Source organism: Aspergillus tanneri (genome assembly GCF_003426965.1).
Source record: "Aspergillus tanneri strain NIH1004 chromosome Unknown AapTan_1_pilon_pilon_pilon, whole genome shotgun sequence".
Taxonomy (NCBI): domain Eukaryota; kingdom Fungi; phylum Ascomycota; class Eurotiomycetes; order Eurotiales; family Aspergillaceae; genus Aspergillus; species Aspergillus tanneri.
Window position 1 is genome coordinate 998,787 of NW_022984628.1, and position 13,649 is coordinate 1,012,435.

The 13,649-nt window shown below is 48.3% G+C and overlaps 6 protein-coding genes and 1 non-coding gene across 7 annotated transcripts; 4 read left to right on the forward strand and 3 right to left on the reverse strand.

Annotated features, from left to right (window-relative positions):
* Window positions 1–470: 470 nt before the first annotated feature.
* ATNIH1004_002361 (uncharacterized protein) lies at window positions 471–977 on the forward strand (the record flags this gene model as incomplete). The annotated part of the gene is made up of 1 exon (XM_033567055.1): window positions 471–977. The coding sequence occupies one exon, from the start codon at window positions 471–473 to the stop codon at window positions 975–977; it is 507 nt and encodes a 168-aa protein (XP_033429050.1).
* A 988-nt stretch (window positions 978–1,965) lies between these two features.
* On the forward strand, window positions 1,966–3,003 carry ATNIH1004_002362 (peroxidase; the record flags this gene model as incomplete). The annotated part of the gene is made up of 2 exons (XM_033567056.1): window positions 1,966–2,075; window positions 2,175–3,003. The coding sequence occupies 2 exons, from the start codon at window positions 1,966–1,968 to the stop codon at window positions 3,001–3,003; spliced, it is 939 nt and encodes a 312-aa protein (XP_033429051.1).
* Window positions 3,004–3,661: 658 nt separating this feature from the next.
* On the reverse strand, window positions 3,662–6,322 carry ATNIH1004_002363 (uncharacterized protein; the record flags this gene model as incomplete). Its single annotated transcript, XM_033567057.1, has 1 exon — window positions 3,662–6,322. One exon carries the CDS (start codon window positions 6,320–6,322, stop codon window positions 3,662–3,664), a length of 2,661 nt encoding a protein of 886 aa, XP_033429052.1.
* Window positions 6,323–7,791: 1,469 nt separating this feature from the next.
* On the reverse strand, window positions 7,792–7,879 carry ATNIH1004_002364. Its single transcript has one exon. It is a non-coding gene; the product is annotated as a tRNA-Asp (tRNA).
* A 481-nt stretch (window positions 7,880–8,360) lies between these two features.
* Window positions 8,361–9,174, forward strand: RPS18 (40S ribosomal protein uS13; the record flags this gene model as incomplete). The annotated part of the gene is made up of 3 exons (XM_033567058.1): window positions 8,361–8,364; window positions 8,557–8,722; window positions 8,877–9,174. The coding sequence occupies 3 exons, from the start codon at window positions 8,361–8,363 to the stop codon at window positions 9,172–9,174; spliced, it is 468 nt and encodes a 155-aa protein (XP_033429053.1).
* Window positions 9,175–9,692: 518 nt separating this feature from the next.
* Window positions 9,693–11,405, reverse strand: cp3 (carboxypeptidase C PRC1; the record flags this gene model as incomplete). Its single annotated transcript, XM_033567059.1, has 2 exons — window positions 9,693–10,864; window positions 10,925–11,405. 2 exons carry the CDS (start codon window positions 11,403–11,405, stop codon window positions 9,693–9,695), a joined length of 1,653 nt encoding a protein of 550 aa, XP_033429054.1.
* A 577-nt stretch (window positions 11,406–11,982) lies between these two features.
* Window positions 11,983–13,140, forward strand: ATNIH1004_002367 (guanine nucleotide exchange factor SDO1; the record flags this gene model as incomplete). Its single annotated transcript, XM_033567060.1, has 2 exons — window positions 11,983–12,049; window positions 12,176–13,140. 2 exons carry the CDS (start codon window positions 11,983–11,985, stop codon window positions 13,138–13,140), a joined length of 1,032 nt encoding a protein of 343 aa, XP_033429055.1.
* Between the last annotated feature and the right edge of the window lie 509 nt (window positions 13,141–13,649).

The following is a 13,649-nucleotide window of genomic DNA, read 5'->3' on the forward strand; positions in this document are numbered from 1 at the left end:
AAGACGCAGTCCGAGCAGTGTTGGACGCAGGGATTCGTAAGCCCGATCTAGGAGGGAAAGATGGGATAAGGGGGGTAGGGGATGCAATTGTTGCTGTTCTAAAAAGAGAGAATCTGCAGATACCCACCCCTTCATCCTCCACTTAGTTTTTGTTTGATGGTAGTAATGGTGAGATTGTGACTTCTTTTTTTTTTTTTAAGGAAAACAAGTTTGATATTCGATGTCATGGACCTTTAAGGAAGAAGCAAGTAAGCGGTACTTCTTCTAGATTTAGTATTAACATTTTATCTCTTCTTGTCTTATGTACTGAATAGTTCATTGTTTGGTCAATCAACGCAGATTACCTGCAAGAATAATCTTTCATACACCTAGCTTAAATTCTGCGACCCTCTAGTAGCTTCCTCTAATACATCGCTACGACCAACTACAGCTACACTTGATACCATACTTTGACAAGAAAAAAATCGTCCATGAACAAGCCCGGTCCATGTGCAATGCGTCTCCAGGACATAGAGTCACTGTCGCCAGCTTCTAAAAGTGCTACCATAAGATCGATCGCCAATGACATCTCCAGCGTATTCATACGCATCTATAAGCTGGTCGATCGCGGAATCCTTAGCTCCAAACATACGGCTCCTATTGACGAGGTGATTCAAATCATCACGCGCGTCGAGGGCTCGCACCGTCGCATGCTGGGGCGCACAATTAGACGTTACCAACGACGGGCAAAACAGTGGCGAAGGGAGAAAAGATGGATGCGCAGGCAATTCGGGGAGTTTGTGAAACGGTCCGATGCAATGCATGGACGGTGGAAAAAGAGAGTAGAGAAATTGAACAAGGAGCTCGCATACACTAAGAGAGTTTTCAAATGCGATTTCCTCCACACCATAGCGGGAAATGGCAACAGACGAGCGGTAGGGGAAGATAAGTCTGTTCGGACCAATGAGACGTCTGTTGCGAGTGATCCCTTGCAATGAGTGCCAATCAATCAAGATTCGACATTCTCATATGTTTGTTCCGTTAAACCTTGAGGAACATGGCCCTCAAAGTCCAGATCGGAAGATTAGTAAAGGCGTTCTCAATCATCTTCACATGGGTGGATCGCTCAGGACCAGTCAGAAAAGCGTCGATATCAGCGGCGGAACAAGTGGCGACAACCTTAAATCAATTGTTCGGACCATCTTGTGATTGATTTAAATCACCTGTTCCTGACCCAATACCCTCGCTGTAAGGTAGAGAGCCAGTAAGACGTTTGGCTTATATTTAGTAGAATATTCAGGCAGAAGTTGCTGGGCATCCGGCGTAATCGTGGTGTCAAACTGAAATATAATCGCGTGTTATAGTCGGGAATTCAAGTTCCGAGGTATTTCACATCGACGGCCTTTGGTCGGATGCGCCCAGATCTCGCTCACGAAAACCTTTCCCGGAATGACGCAAATTAAAACGGTTAGCCGCAAAGATCTTTTTCGAGCTTGATTTTAGAGCCATCCATTATCACTACGCAATGTATCATGTATCCCAGTCATCTCTGCACCCAGTAAGGCAAATTGCAATGGGAAGGGAAATGCCGTAGACGGTGCCCCGAATTGGAAAACAGTAATCCCGTCGTATTATCTATCTCCGGTCAAAGTCGCGCTGATGGTCGAGATAGCCGTGGGAAGCGTCAGGGACATTGGACCTCGGCATTTGGATACTGTCGGCCACAAGTCCATATTATTGATTCGATGCCGCGGATCCACTTCTGATTTCTCTTCATGTGGGAGCAGAATGGCAACGCCTCCTGAGTTCAAAGTCTTCTCAATCCCGTCGGTATTTCTTCGCAGGGGTATCAGTCATTCTTTTCTCTCTTCCCTCTGTCGCTATTGCTTTTGAGCCGCGTCGAGACCAGGGGTGCTGAATTTTCCTGTACTTGCTTCTTCGACCCACCCATCCGAACAGTTTACCCCAGACAAAATATCGGCCGAGATGAGCAAACCAGGGGATTATGCTGCCGTGCGACGGGACATAGTTGCCCAATTGAAGAAGCCGGACTATGATGATGGTAGCGCTGGCCCTGTATTCGTTCGCCTGGCATGGTAAGTGTTTTGTTTTTTTCCCTTTCGCACCTCTTCCCTGGAGATTTTGTTTCTTGTTCTGCAATAAATCCGTGGTCCTAACCGACGAACGTCTCCCAGGCACTCTTCGGGTACCTACGATCTTGATTCCGACACGGGTGGCTCAAATGGCGCCGGAATGCGATATGAAGCAGAGGGAGGCGACCCAGCCAACGCGGGTCTGCAGTACGGACGAGCTTTCTTGGAGCCGGTGAAGGAAAAGAATCCTTGGATCACATATGCCGATTTGTGGACGCTAGCAGGTGCAGTGGCCATCGAGGAGATGGGCGGACCCAAAATCGAATGGAAGCCTGGCAGGACCGATCTGGTCGACGATTCGAAGGTACCGCCCCGTGGCCGGTTGCCCGACGGAGCGCAGGGTGCAGACCATCTTCGTTTTATTTTCAACCGCATGGGATTCGACGACCAGGAGATTGTTGCACTGGCTGGTGGCCATAATCTGGGCCGTTGCCATATCGACCGTAGTGGGTTCGAGGGTCCCTGGGTGAACAACCCAACTCGGTTCTCGAATCAGTTTTTCAAGTTGCTTCTAAAGCTGCAGTGGAAGCCCCGCACACTCTCCAACGGCGTTCAGCAGTTCAACTACTTTGATCCGGACGCGGAAGAGGGTGATGAACCATTGATGATGCTTCCCACCGACATCTCCTTGATCACCGATCCATCATTCCGACAGTGGGTGGAGCGATATGCGGAAGACAAGGACTTGTTTTTCGACCATTTCGCAAAGGTGTTTGCTAAGCTGATCGAGCTTGGGATCAAGCGTGACGAGAAGGGCACCATTATTAATACGGATAACATCAAGGGAGGATACGTGTCCGCACCGAAGAAAAGTAATACGCCTACTGGACCGCTAAAGAGCCAGACTGGGGGAGATCGGGCACGACTGTAGATTATATATGCGTTTAATGAGGATTGTTCAAGGCATGTAGATAGAAGAAGGGCATAGAGAACCGCCCTGTTTTGTTGATAGATTTAGAACTTGTTTGTTTATTCGAATACCAAGCATGTTTGTCTGGATTGATTCAAGTATGGAAAATATAGAATGAAATAAACAACACAGATCAAAAGGAGAGCGAAAAAGTTGGGAAAAGGGGAAGGGCCAGGAAGAAAGACCAGAAGAAATCGTCGGGGAAGGAACTGACAATGCGGGGAAGGCGACGGCGTCCTCCGCTCTGACTTATGAAAACCCCTTCATTGGTCGACTAGCCAGACACACAAGAAGAATCCGTCGGTTTTTCGCAGGGATTGCAGCTATTTCCTCGCTCGGTCAGTCACTCCAGAGCCAAAGGAAGGCCTTGCATCGGTTGATCGAATGGTAGCTGTGATGGTTGGAGCTAACTATAGTTAATAGTTACTCCAGATATAACAGTTATGTAGCCAAACATCCTCAATGACACATCCAAAGCACAAATACTGATCAACAATAACTGAGAAGTAAAAAAAAAAATGAGGGAAACGCCAAGGAGCTTATAAAAAGTAAGAAAGACAGGTTCCCAGATTAACTATTATCGCAAGAAGCAATAAGACCAATCTCATACTAAAATATATCACATTCGCTTGCGTTTCATGGTTGCCAAGGCTTTAGAGACCTGTTGTTTCTTCCTAGGCCTGCTAGATTTCTTTCCGTCATCGGTGTCATCCTCCTCTACGTGAATAACACGAATGATCGGTCCACGTGCCCGCAATGGCGCTGAACGAACTGTCTCCACTGTAGTCTTCTCTCCTTCCTGCTGCTGTTGTTGTTGCTGCTGGTCGGGCAGCGCTGTTCCCTGTTGCTGTGAAGGAGACGGAAACCAGAGCAAAGTTCCTTGTGGAGAGCGGTTAATTGCAGCTACGTCCAGGAAATTCATCCAGGAGTTGTCGTCGATTTGAGTACTGGTGTCCATGCTCATGTTGTTATTCATGTTGGGCCCGCTGGAAGGTCCCGCAGGGAGGCTTGCATCGGTAGGAGGGTGGCCAAGGAATTGGGCTAAGCTAGGAGGAGACAGGCTCTGCAGAAAAGCATTATCGAGCGGGGAAGGTGTTCGTACAATATAAGGCCTATTCAGCATCGACATGGCCGGTGTCGCTGGAGGCATCAAGAACGTAGGTTCGTCTGCCATGGCAACATCTTCTACTTCACCTTGGGGCCTCGGATCTGCGGGAGGCGGGGCAAAAGGAACTGGCATATATGGGACCGGCGACTCGTGGAAACGATCTCCGGCGTTGGACAGGAGCCGCTGATCAGGCCAATCTGGAGCATTTGCAGGGCAATCGGTTCGCACCCAGGAATCAAGCTCTTCGGCAAGAAGCTTTTTGGTCCCAACGACCTTGGCCATTGACTTCACCGTATTCATAGCAGTAGTGAGAACTTCGAGACCCACGTTATCAACACGCTCGTAGACCAGCAGAGGAATCGCGGAGCCGACCCACCAGTGCGCTGGTACTTTTTCATCCCGGTGGCCTTGCGGAAGGCCTCCAACGACGAGGCCTAGGTTCATCACACTGTCATACAGACGGATCTCCCCAGCGTCCATTTCGCCTCGTTTATTGTCATTCCAGTAGACCCGAAGATGGTTGTTCCGGTAATATATCCCTCCCAGCCAACGATAAGTTACCAATAAGCGCTGACCTTGATAATTGATATATTCAAAGGTGATGTCCTTGCTATGATTTCTAACAGTTGCACTTCCATCAAGCGTTGTCACTAAGCGCGCAGGAGGTTCCTTTAGCACTCGAATACGGGTGATGGAATTTCTAGAACGGCATTCGCTGCAATCGTAGGTCAATTCAGGCGCAAAGGTTCGAGCAAGTAGTTCCTGCATTGTCACGCCTTTCTTGTCCTCGGGAAGCACGAATGGAATCACGAAGGAACTTTTCATTTTCTCCTGTTGACCAGATTGCTCGCCCGAGTCTGCTTTACATCTGCATTGGCGCACAGTCTCGCTGTAGGTGAACCGGAATTGAGAGAAATTATGTGTCGATAGGTTCCAGATGTTCCACAGAGGAGCTTCTAGTCCAACCCGAACAGCAGGGTCTACTTCAGCCACCACCTGCCAGAAACGATCCCTCAACTGTGCACTCTCACTGGGGGTGCAGAGATCCCAGTTAGCGTCAGCAGCTTCTATCAATGCCCTTTCCGGCGCGGTGAAGAGGTCGCGCCATCCTTTCTTTGAACGATCGATATTGGTTGACCCGGCATCAAGGAACCTGGCAATGACAATAATACAATCAACGGCAGCTGAATTATTACTCCACACAGGGCCTCGCCCTCGGTATGGGTAGTTATAGCCATCATGATGCATTATCATATTATCAATGTTTTTCGGGTCCGCAGAGAGTTTCACCGTAGCTGTTGCTGGAAAAGACCCAATAACAGCTTTTAATAGGTCATCCGGGCTGGTTGCAACCTTATATGGCCGCGCTTGCTGTGGTGTAGCAGTGGGATGGCGCTCAAGGTCTGAACACGTAAAGCTCATGATGGTCCGTTCAATGGCCTCTGCAATCTTTTTGGCCACAAGAGGTCGTGCGGCATGTCTGTCTTTGGCTCGACTAGCGACGCTGACATGGCGACTGGATGACTCCGTGTCAATCTGGGGGATTTTAAAATTCGCATTGTTTTCATAATCTGGATCGTCTCCGTCGTCTCCGTCGTCTCCATCGTCTTCATCGTCGTCGTCATCGTCATCATCGTCTCTATCATCTTCGCCATCGTCTGGACGTTCGGAGACTGAGTATAGCATCTGTTCGATGTACGCATCTGGTTGGGAACGTGCAGCATCCTTAGGCCTCCTATAGTGTGGTCCCACGGTTTGGTTACTCGAGGGCAGGTGAGGGTAGTACCTGCTGATCGGGAGAGGGGTTGGGTTTTCGAGCGAGCATTTCAACAGTCGAGGACCAGCGTCTCTTCTATAATCAAACAGTTCCTCGTACGACTTAGGCCGATGCATAGGCGCCATATAATAAAACAGCTTCCAAATGGTCCTGGCTAGCTTGTCATTGGTCACACGTCTCGCTAGACCTAGATCCATGCCCCAAGAGTGATGACTGAGTAGTTCCTCCATACGCAGTTTCTGGAACCTGCGGTTGCGTATGACATACAGCACCGTCTCTCCCAGAAACTCCCAGTTATCTGAAGGATAAGGCAGTGCATCGAAATCGAACTTGGGATACAACAGCGGGGTTTCCGGGGGCAGTGATTCGTCATCACTGGTACGATTTGAAGACATTTTGGGTCTTGGCCAAAAGAGAACTGTCACTCAAACAAATACCATAGAAAATTGGTGAGAGATAAAACAGAGGGAAACGGTCAACAGGCAATATTAATCGCACGTGTGAGGTTAGGTTGGTGAATTCGTCTATCCAGGGCATCGAAATGCGCGGGAATTCAGTTCAATAAATGCTCAGGATTGCGGCCCTGATGGTGATGCAACTCATCCCAAGATGTAAGAAGCGAAACACAAAGAGACTCTCCATCTTATACCTATTCCAAGACGCCGAATTGAATATGCGCGGGCCTAATCAATCTCCCAGTCATTGAGAACACAGCTATCCCGTGGCCATTGTACTAAACGCCTCTCCTGTGTATGTGGTTCTTTCATCCCAGAACCCTGGTCAAGCCCTTGCTGGGATTCCATGCTTAGTGAAGAGAACATTAGTGTAGAGAAATCCTGATGGAATGTATTGTGTCCTTTGTCCCCAGTGACGCTGGCCATGTTGGAATGTCAATCGAGTCATACAAAGCATTTCGAGTCCGCTTCAGCCACTATGGCTTAAGGGTTAAAGAATTCTTCAATAACATAGATTGAATTAAAGAAAACGCAATAATCCACTGGATATTGTTTCCAGGTTGAGTCACAGTCGAGTGAAAGGCAGAATTGTAAAATGCCGGTGCGTGAGCATTCATTACCTTGTTAAAGAACCAGATTTCAAAGAGCCAAAGAGATACTATTTAAGGAACACAACTTTTTCTTCTAGTAGCATGAGCCTGGAAACTTGTAGTCCTGGCCAAATATCATCAGGACAATGAAATTCCTAGTATACGATCATTGATTGTTGTGTTTTCACGGAATACCGGTGTCACATCTGAAGAATCGATGACGGTAGGCTATGGAAGTTCTGTGACGAGACAGTCTCATGATCTCATAGCAATAGATAGTCAATAAAGCTTCAGGGGACCCAAGCGAATATAGATAGGTCAGGACCGCCCACCTGTCACAAGCGAAGATCTGGATAAAGTTGGAATAAACTACTAGCGTAGGAAGCCAGTAATCCATGCTCAATTTTATTTTCAATCAATCACTCACAAATCGAGACATTGCAAGCGAATTCGACAAGACTGTGATTGTCGCTGACGAATTCCATATAATGAACGAGGCATTCTTTGTAAACAAAAGATGAAACAGATGAAGCAGGGTACATAAGCCGTCTCAAATTGATTTCGCAGACAGGGTTCTTGTTTTTGACGATGGAGCTATTTTGGGACCTCGAGGCATCCACGGATTGGAAAACGTAAAGATTGAGAGAAAGGCAAGTCACCCCACCTTCTGAGCCTCAAAGCCAGCATCTACTAATTTACGTATGCCTTTAACGCACGCATGTTTCAAGACCAAGTTATTAACTACTATTCCTTTTCAAATACAAGCAACAAAATAACTATTAGTAAATGTTGTTAGTAAAAATTGGAGGAAAAAGAAAACTCCCCGACTGGGAGTCGAACCCAGGTCTCCCGCGCTCGTTCTCTATTGAGTGACAAGCGGAAATCATGACCGTTAGACCATCGAGGAAATGATACGCTATGTTTTTGACAAATTACACATTAGATATTAAATTACAAAACTATTTTCAAAAAACACCAACAGATGCAGCACCCGTCTATCGTAAAGTTCTGAATAATACTGTACTAGCTGTTCGCTTAACAACTAGTCAGAGTCATCATTGAACAAGTTGCTACGACCCACCCATCTCCTTTTTGCTCTCTAAGTAGAATAACAAGAACACCAAATACGGAGTATTGTACTCATACACATGAATCACGTGCAATGCACCTAAACAGTCTAGTGCCCTTGACTGACACCAGCCAACCCTGGACTAGTGCAGCACAAGCGAGCCCTCAAGCGCACCATACCAATTCAAGCTAGATCGCTACTTACCCGATCCCACAACGGGAGAGCAAAGTTAGAAGCCCAGCGAAGCCCTCGATTTCACCTCCTTCTCATCCCTCTCGCTGTCGACAATCAACGCGATCCCGTCGCGCCATCGCCCATCATGTGTACGTGCTGTCCTACTCCCGAAATGATCCTTTACCTGTTTTTCTATCGCTCTGGGAATTCTGATAGGAGGAGATGGCATATTCGATGTCGACGACATGGACGATATGAGCGACTCGGATGGCGTTTTTTTTTGGTCTTGCGAAAGTCCTAGAAACAGATGGCTGACTGCGATTCTTTTTGGTGAACTACAGCGCTCGTGTCCGGCGAGAAGACGAACTTCCAGTACATCTTGCGTCTGCTCAACACCAATGTTGACGGCAAGCAGAAGATCATGTACGCCTTGACCCAGATCAAGGGTGTCGGTCGCCGTTACTCCAACTTGGTCTGCAAGAAGGCTGATGTTGACCTTTCCAAGCGGTATGTTTGGTTTTTTTTTTTTTTTTTTTTTTTTAATCCGATAATTTCCGGCCAATGAAAATGGGAATGAGAAGAGGAATCGCTCGACAGGAAGACTTATTCATGATTGATATCTCCGAACAACCAAAATTAACGAATTTGCTTTCTCCTATAGCGCCGGTGAGCTCACCACCGAAGAGCTCGAACGTGTCGTCACCATCCTCCAGAACCCTACCCAGTACAAGATCCCCACCTGGTTCCTGAACAGACAGCGCGACATCACCGATGGCAAGGACTCGCAGGTTCTGTCCAATGGCCTCGACAGCAAGCTCCGTGAGGACCTCGAGCGCCTGAAGAAAATCCGTTCTCACCGTGGTCTGCGTCACTACTGGGGTCTTCGTGTCCGTGGTCAGCACACCAAGACCACCGGCCGTCGTGGCCGCACCGTCGGTGTCAGCAAGAAGAAGGGCTAAACTATACGGGAAGGCTATTTCGTTCCTTCGTACTTGCTGGAGTGGATTCTGGGAAAGGGGGGAGAAATTCTTATTGTATGTTGGTGTGTTTTAACGAAATTTTGTGGGACCTGAATATAAGAGAACACGGGTCTAAAAAAGTGAAAGAATCATACCAATATGAAATGAACATCATCAAAAATTCCATTTTATGCTATTTGGCGTAGTAGGTATGGGCAGCTTAGTCTGGAGGTACCACATTACCTTCATTGTTTTCTGTTCCACTGTCGCTCTTCTCGCAGGACTCTCGTTGATCCTCTAGAGAAGGCGGGAGTGGTAAAGGTATAGCTTTACAACGATCGACCCAAATCACATCTTGCAACCGGAACTGTTGCGCAAAGCATATACTTTCTATACTTTACTAATACTAAATCATGAGAATATTCATACTTTCTGAACACATGAAATAGGGTTCACAAATTGGGAGCCTAATTCTGCATGTCTAACGGGATCATAGTGCTTAATGCGTCTTCATCTAATCATCTAGAACCATTCACCTCCGAGCCAGCGGTTAAAGAACTCCAGACCCGCCTCGGGTTGATCCATAGGAACCATGTGGCCCCCCCGCCAAAGATGCGCACGAAGGTGAAGTTGCCGTGAGACTTAACTTCGCCAATCTTCTTTCCCTTGTGCTTATTCTCTTCGATCTTAAGATCCTTCAAGACAGCAGAGGCATATTCTGCCTGTCCAGGCCACTCCAAGGCTTCAGTCCAGGCCTTGTTGCCAAGCCAGTTGCAGATGAAGTCAGCATCACCCGCATATATCAAGATGGGGATCTGCTCAAGGAGACCAGGAACAAGGCGGTGGTATGGCTTCATCCAGTCACCATGGAAGAGGAAGTTCCGGTTAATGTCAAAGTTGCACGAATCGTAACCCTGAACTTCGGCGCCCACGGCCTCGCGAACCTCAGCCTTGTTCAAGTACTCACTAACGTAGCCCATTGCCTTGTAGCAAAGGTTGCTGGAATCCTCACATTTGCCACGAATATCGTAGACATTCTGTCCAGTACGCTGGTAAGGGCCAAGCATAGCATTGTTGCAGTAGATCGACGCAGGGAGACAGACCCATGTGCTTTCGGAGTCGTAGCAGGCCTTGATCATCGACTGGCAGCGGGGAAGAGCATTGTCCATTGACTGGCAAGTGCCCTCGTCCAGCACAGCTGGGTATCCACCATCGCCACAGGCCATGGGACGATAGTATTCATACTGCGTAAGACCGTCTGTAAGACCATTACCAATGAGGACGGACTGCAAGTTAATGTTGCGCTTCTTGTGAGACAGGATCTCCGAGGCGAAAACCGGGATATAGTGGCCGGCATAGGACTCGCCCGCGATGTGGAAGTCCTGTGTAGCATACTCTGGGAATTGTTTGAAGAAGAGGGTCAGGAGGGCATAGATATCCTTGCCGGCAGCAACAGTATCACTAACGGCAGAGCCACTGTAAGAATAACCGACATTGACAGGCTGGTCAAGGAAAATCACAGAAGCGTTGGAGTTCCAAGAGAAATCGTTGTGTACTGGCTTGATATTCTTGTCAATGCTGCTAGGGCCGAGTTCTAAGAACAAGCCCGTGAGTGAGGAGCAGCCGGGGCCACCGTTGAGCCACAGAACAACGGGGTCGTTCTTGGGGTCATTGCGTGATTCGAAGAACCCTTCACATAGAATAATTAGTGATACAGAAGATTCAAATTTCTGTCACAGGCTGCACTCACAATAGAACAGATGCTTATCGTTCTCGTTGTCATCCAGATAACCAGTGTACTGCTTCACGTTCGGGTCAATACCGAGGGAGCTGGGGTTAGTCTTCTTGACTCTAAGGTCGTAAGCTTCTAGCTTTCCATCAAGCTCTCGCTCCTTGCCGCCATTGGCACTGTCGACCCAGACACTCTGGACGTCAGACCCACGAACAATATGGTCCCAGTGAGAGTCAGGGCGACGGTTATGCTTCTTAGGAAGAGAGAAGACAGGATTGTGATCCATGCTGTCAGGGAAGTAGTTGGACATTTCATCCCACAGCTTACGAGCCTCATCAGAGAGCGTCTTAAGCTGTTCCTGGAGTTGTTCCTGGAAGGCATGGACTGGAGCGGTGAAGCTCCCCAGAGTCGGTTCCTCCTTGGGCCGGTTCAGGACCTGCTGGGCAGGAACGGCAGCAGTGGCCGCTCCAACCAGCAAAGCAGCTGGTAAGAATCTCATTGTTGATTATAGGTGTTCAGGATGAGATGAAATGAGAAGGGATGGTGATAGAAGAGCAAAGGTGGGAAAGAAGGACCCTGGGGTCAAGATGGCCTGCAGCTAGTAGCTTATCAGTATCCTATCTGAGGTAGTTATCTTGCAAGGAAAGGGAGACGGGGAATGGCATAAAAATGGGAACAGCAACGCACAGTGTACAACAACAACAACAACAAAAGTATAAAAAGAAGCCGATGGAAATCCAGCGGCCCCGGGAGATGAAGAGGGAAAGAAGAGAGGATGAAATGTAGATTGGGGGGGTTGTCAGGAGCCGATGACGCCGATACGAGTGGCGGAAGGCGGCCAATCACGGGACGGTGCCTCACAGGAATGGCAAGTCAGGCGCTGAATCATCCGTGCTGAGTCATCGGTAACATGGGGCCACCGTTATCGCCATTCACACCAATCATGAGACTGCTGCATTCCTGACTTGATTCTTCATTAAGGCATTAGGCGGGTTTTCTACACCTCCAGTCAGTTCTCTGTTGACCATATCACCCTTAGGCAAAGTGCGTCTTCTTCTAAAGTCGCGCTGTGCACGATGCCTATCAATCAGCCATCGAACCAGATTAAATTTACGAATGTATCAATTGTACGACTAAAAAAAGGTGTGTAGTAGTCCAATCTTGGTATGACATTTTACTTTTTGGAGAAGTTCCAGATGGGGAGAATTCATCACTTCACTACCCTCCCCCCCCCCCCCCGGGGCAACCCGGCTAAAACCTCCATCACAGGCAAAAAGCGATTCGAACTGGCGTGTTACAAGAACAAACTATTAGAGTATCGCTCCGGAGCAGAAAAGGACCTCGACAATGTTCTCCAAGTCCCTACCGTCTTCCTATCCGTATCTAAGGCCCAGACCGCCCCCATCGCAGAACTAGCCAAAGCGTTCGGTGCCGGCACCCCCACGGACGAGATCCTGCAGGAAATTCTACGAAAAGGCGAAGTGCAAGTCGGCGAGCGCGAGCGGAAGGAGATCGTGGAGCGCGTCGAAAAAGAAGTCTTGGATATTGTGTCCGGACGACTAGTCGACCCTACAACCAAACGGGTCTACACGCCGGGCATGATCTCCAAGGCTTTGGACCAACTTAGCTCAGCAAGCGGGCAGATGCAACAATCGCAGGGTCAGCAGAACAATGGGGATGCAAATGGTGATGATGAGTCGCGACCGGCCCAGCCGCGGAAACCGCTGTGGACTGGTGTAACGCCGAATAAGTCTGCGAAAAGTCAGGCGCTCGAGGCTATGAAGGCGCTCATTGCTTGGCAGCCTATTCCTGTGATGCGAGCGCGCATGCGTCTTCGGGTGACCTGTCCCGTGTCGCTTTTGAAGCAGAGTGTTAAGACAGGGACAGCTGCAGGATCCAACAAAGAGAAGGAAACCCCGTCGGGTGGCGGACCCAAATCTAACAAAAAGGGTGGTAAAGGATCAAAGAAGATCGCTCGGCAGCAAGACTCAGATGCAGAGGCTGGTGCATCCGATACAGAGCAAGCATCAGCCAAGACACCCAGCAATGTCAAGGATAAGATCATGAGCTACTTTGAATCCGTCGAGTCGCAAGAAGTGGTGGGTGATGAATTAGAGGTAATTGGATTTGCGGAGCCGGGGGCATACAAAGGGTTGAACGAGTTTGTGGGCAACGAGACTCGCGGACGAGGACGAGTAGAAGTATTAGACATGACTGTCACTCAGGAGGAGTAGATTTATAGATAACCGGGCAATTACTCGGATGTGTGCTATGAGTGATGATGTTGGATACCAAACAATGCAATGGATTGTGCTACATAACTTTATCTGCAATATGTATATTACTACATCCGTGGATGGTGCCATTTCTGTCTCGAACAAAACATTCCTGTTCACTCTCCGACAAGAAACATACCACCCTCCGAACATCTTCATGCATGTCAGTGACCCTCTCAACCCCAGTATATCTCTTCCAGAGCTCCAACACTATGGAGTAGAGAAGATAAGATCCAGCGCAAAATACCTAAAAATTCAATTTCTCGAATCTCACTCCGCAGCGACATCCAACAGAAATTACTACTTCGAAGATGCACCCACCTGGAAAATATATATCCAAATGTTTCCCCCTCACAACCCAGATTCTCTCTGGGAGGGCATTACTAATACAGAGAATGCTTATGACCCTACTGGTTATGGATGTACATCCCTAGTCAGACTATTCTCGGCGGGTTGAGGACTCGGGT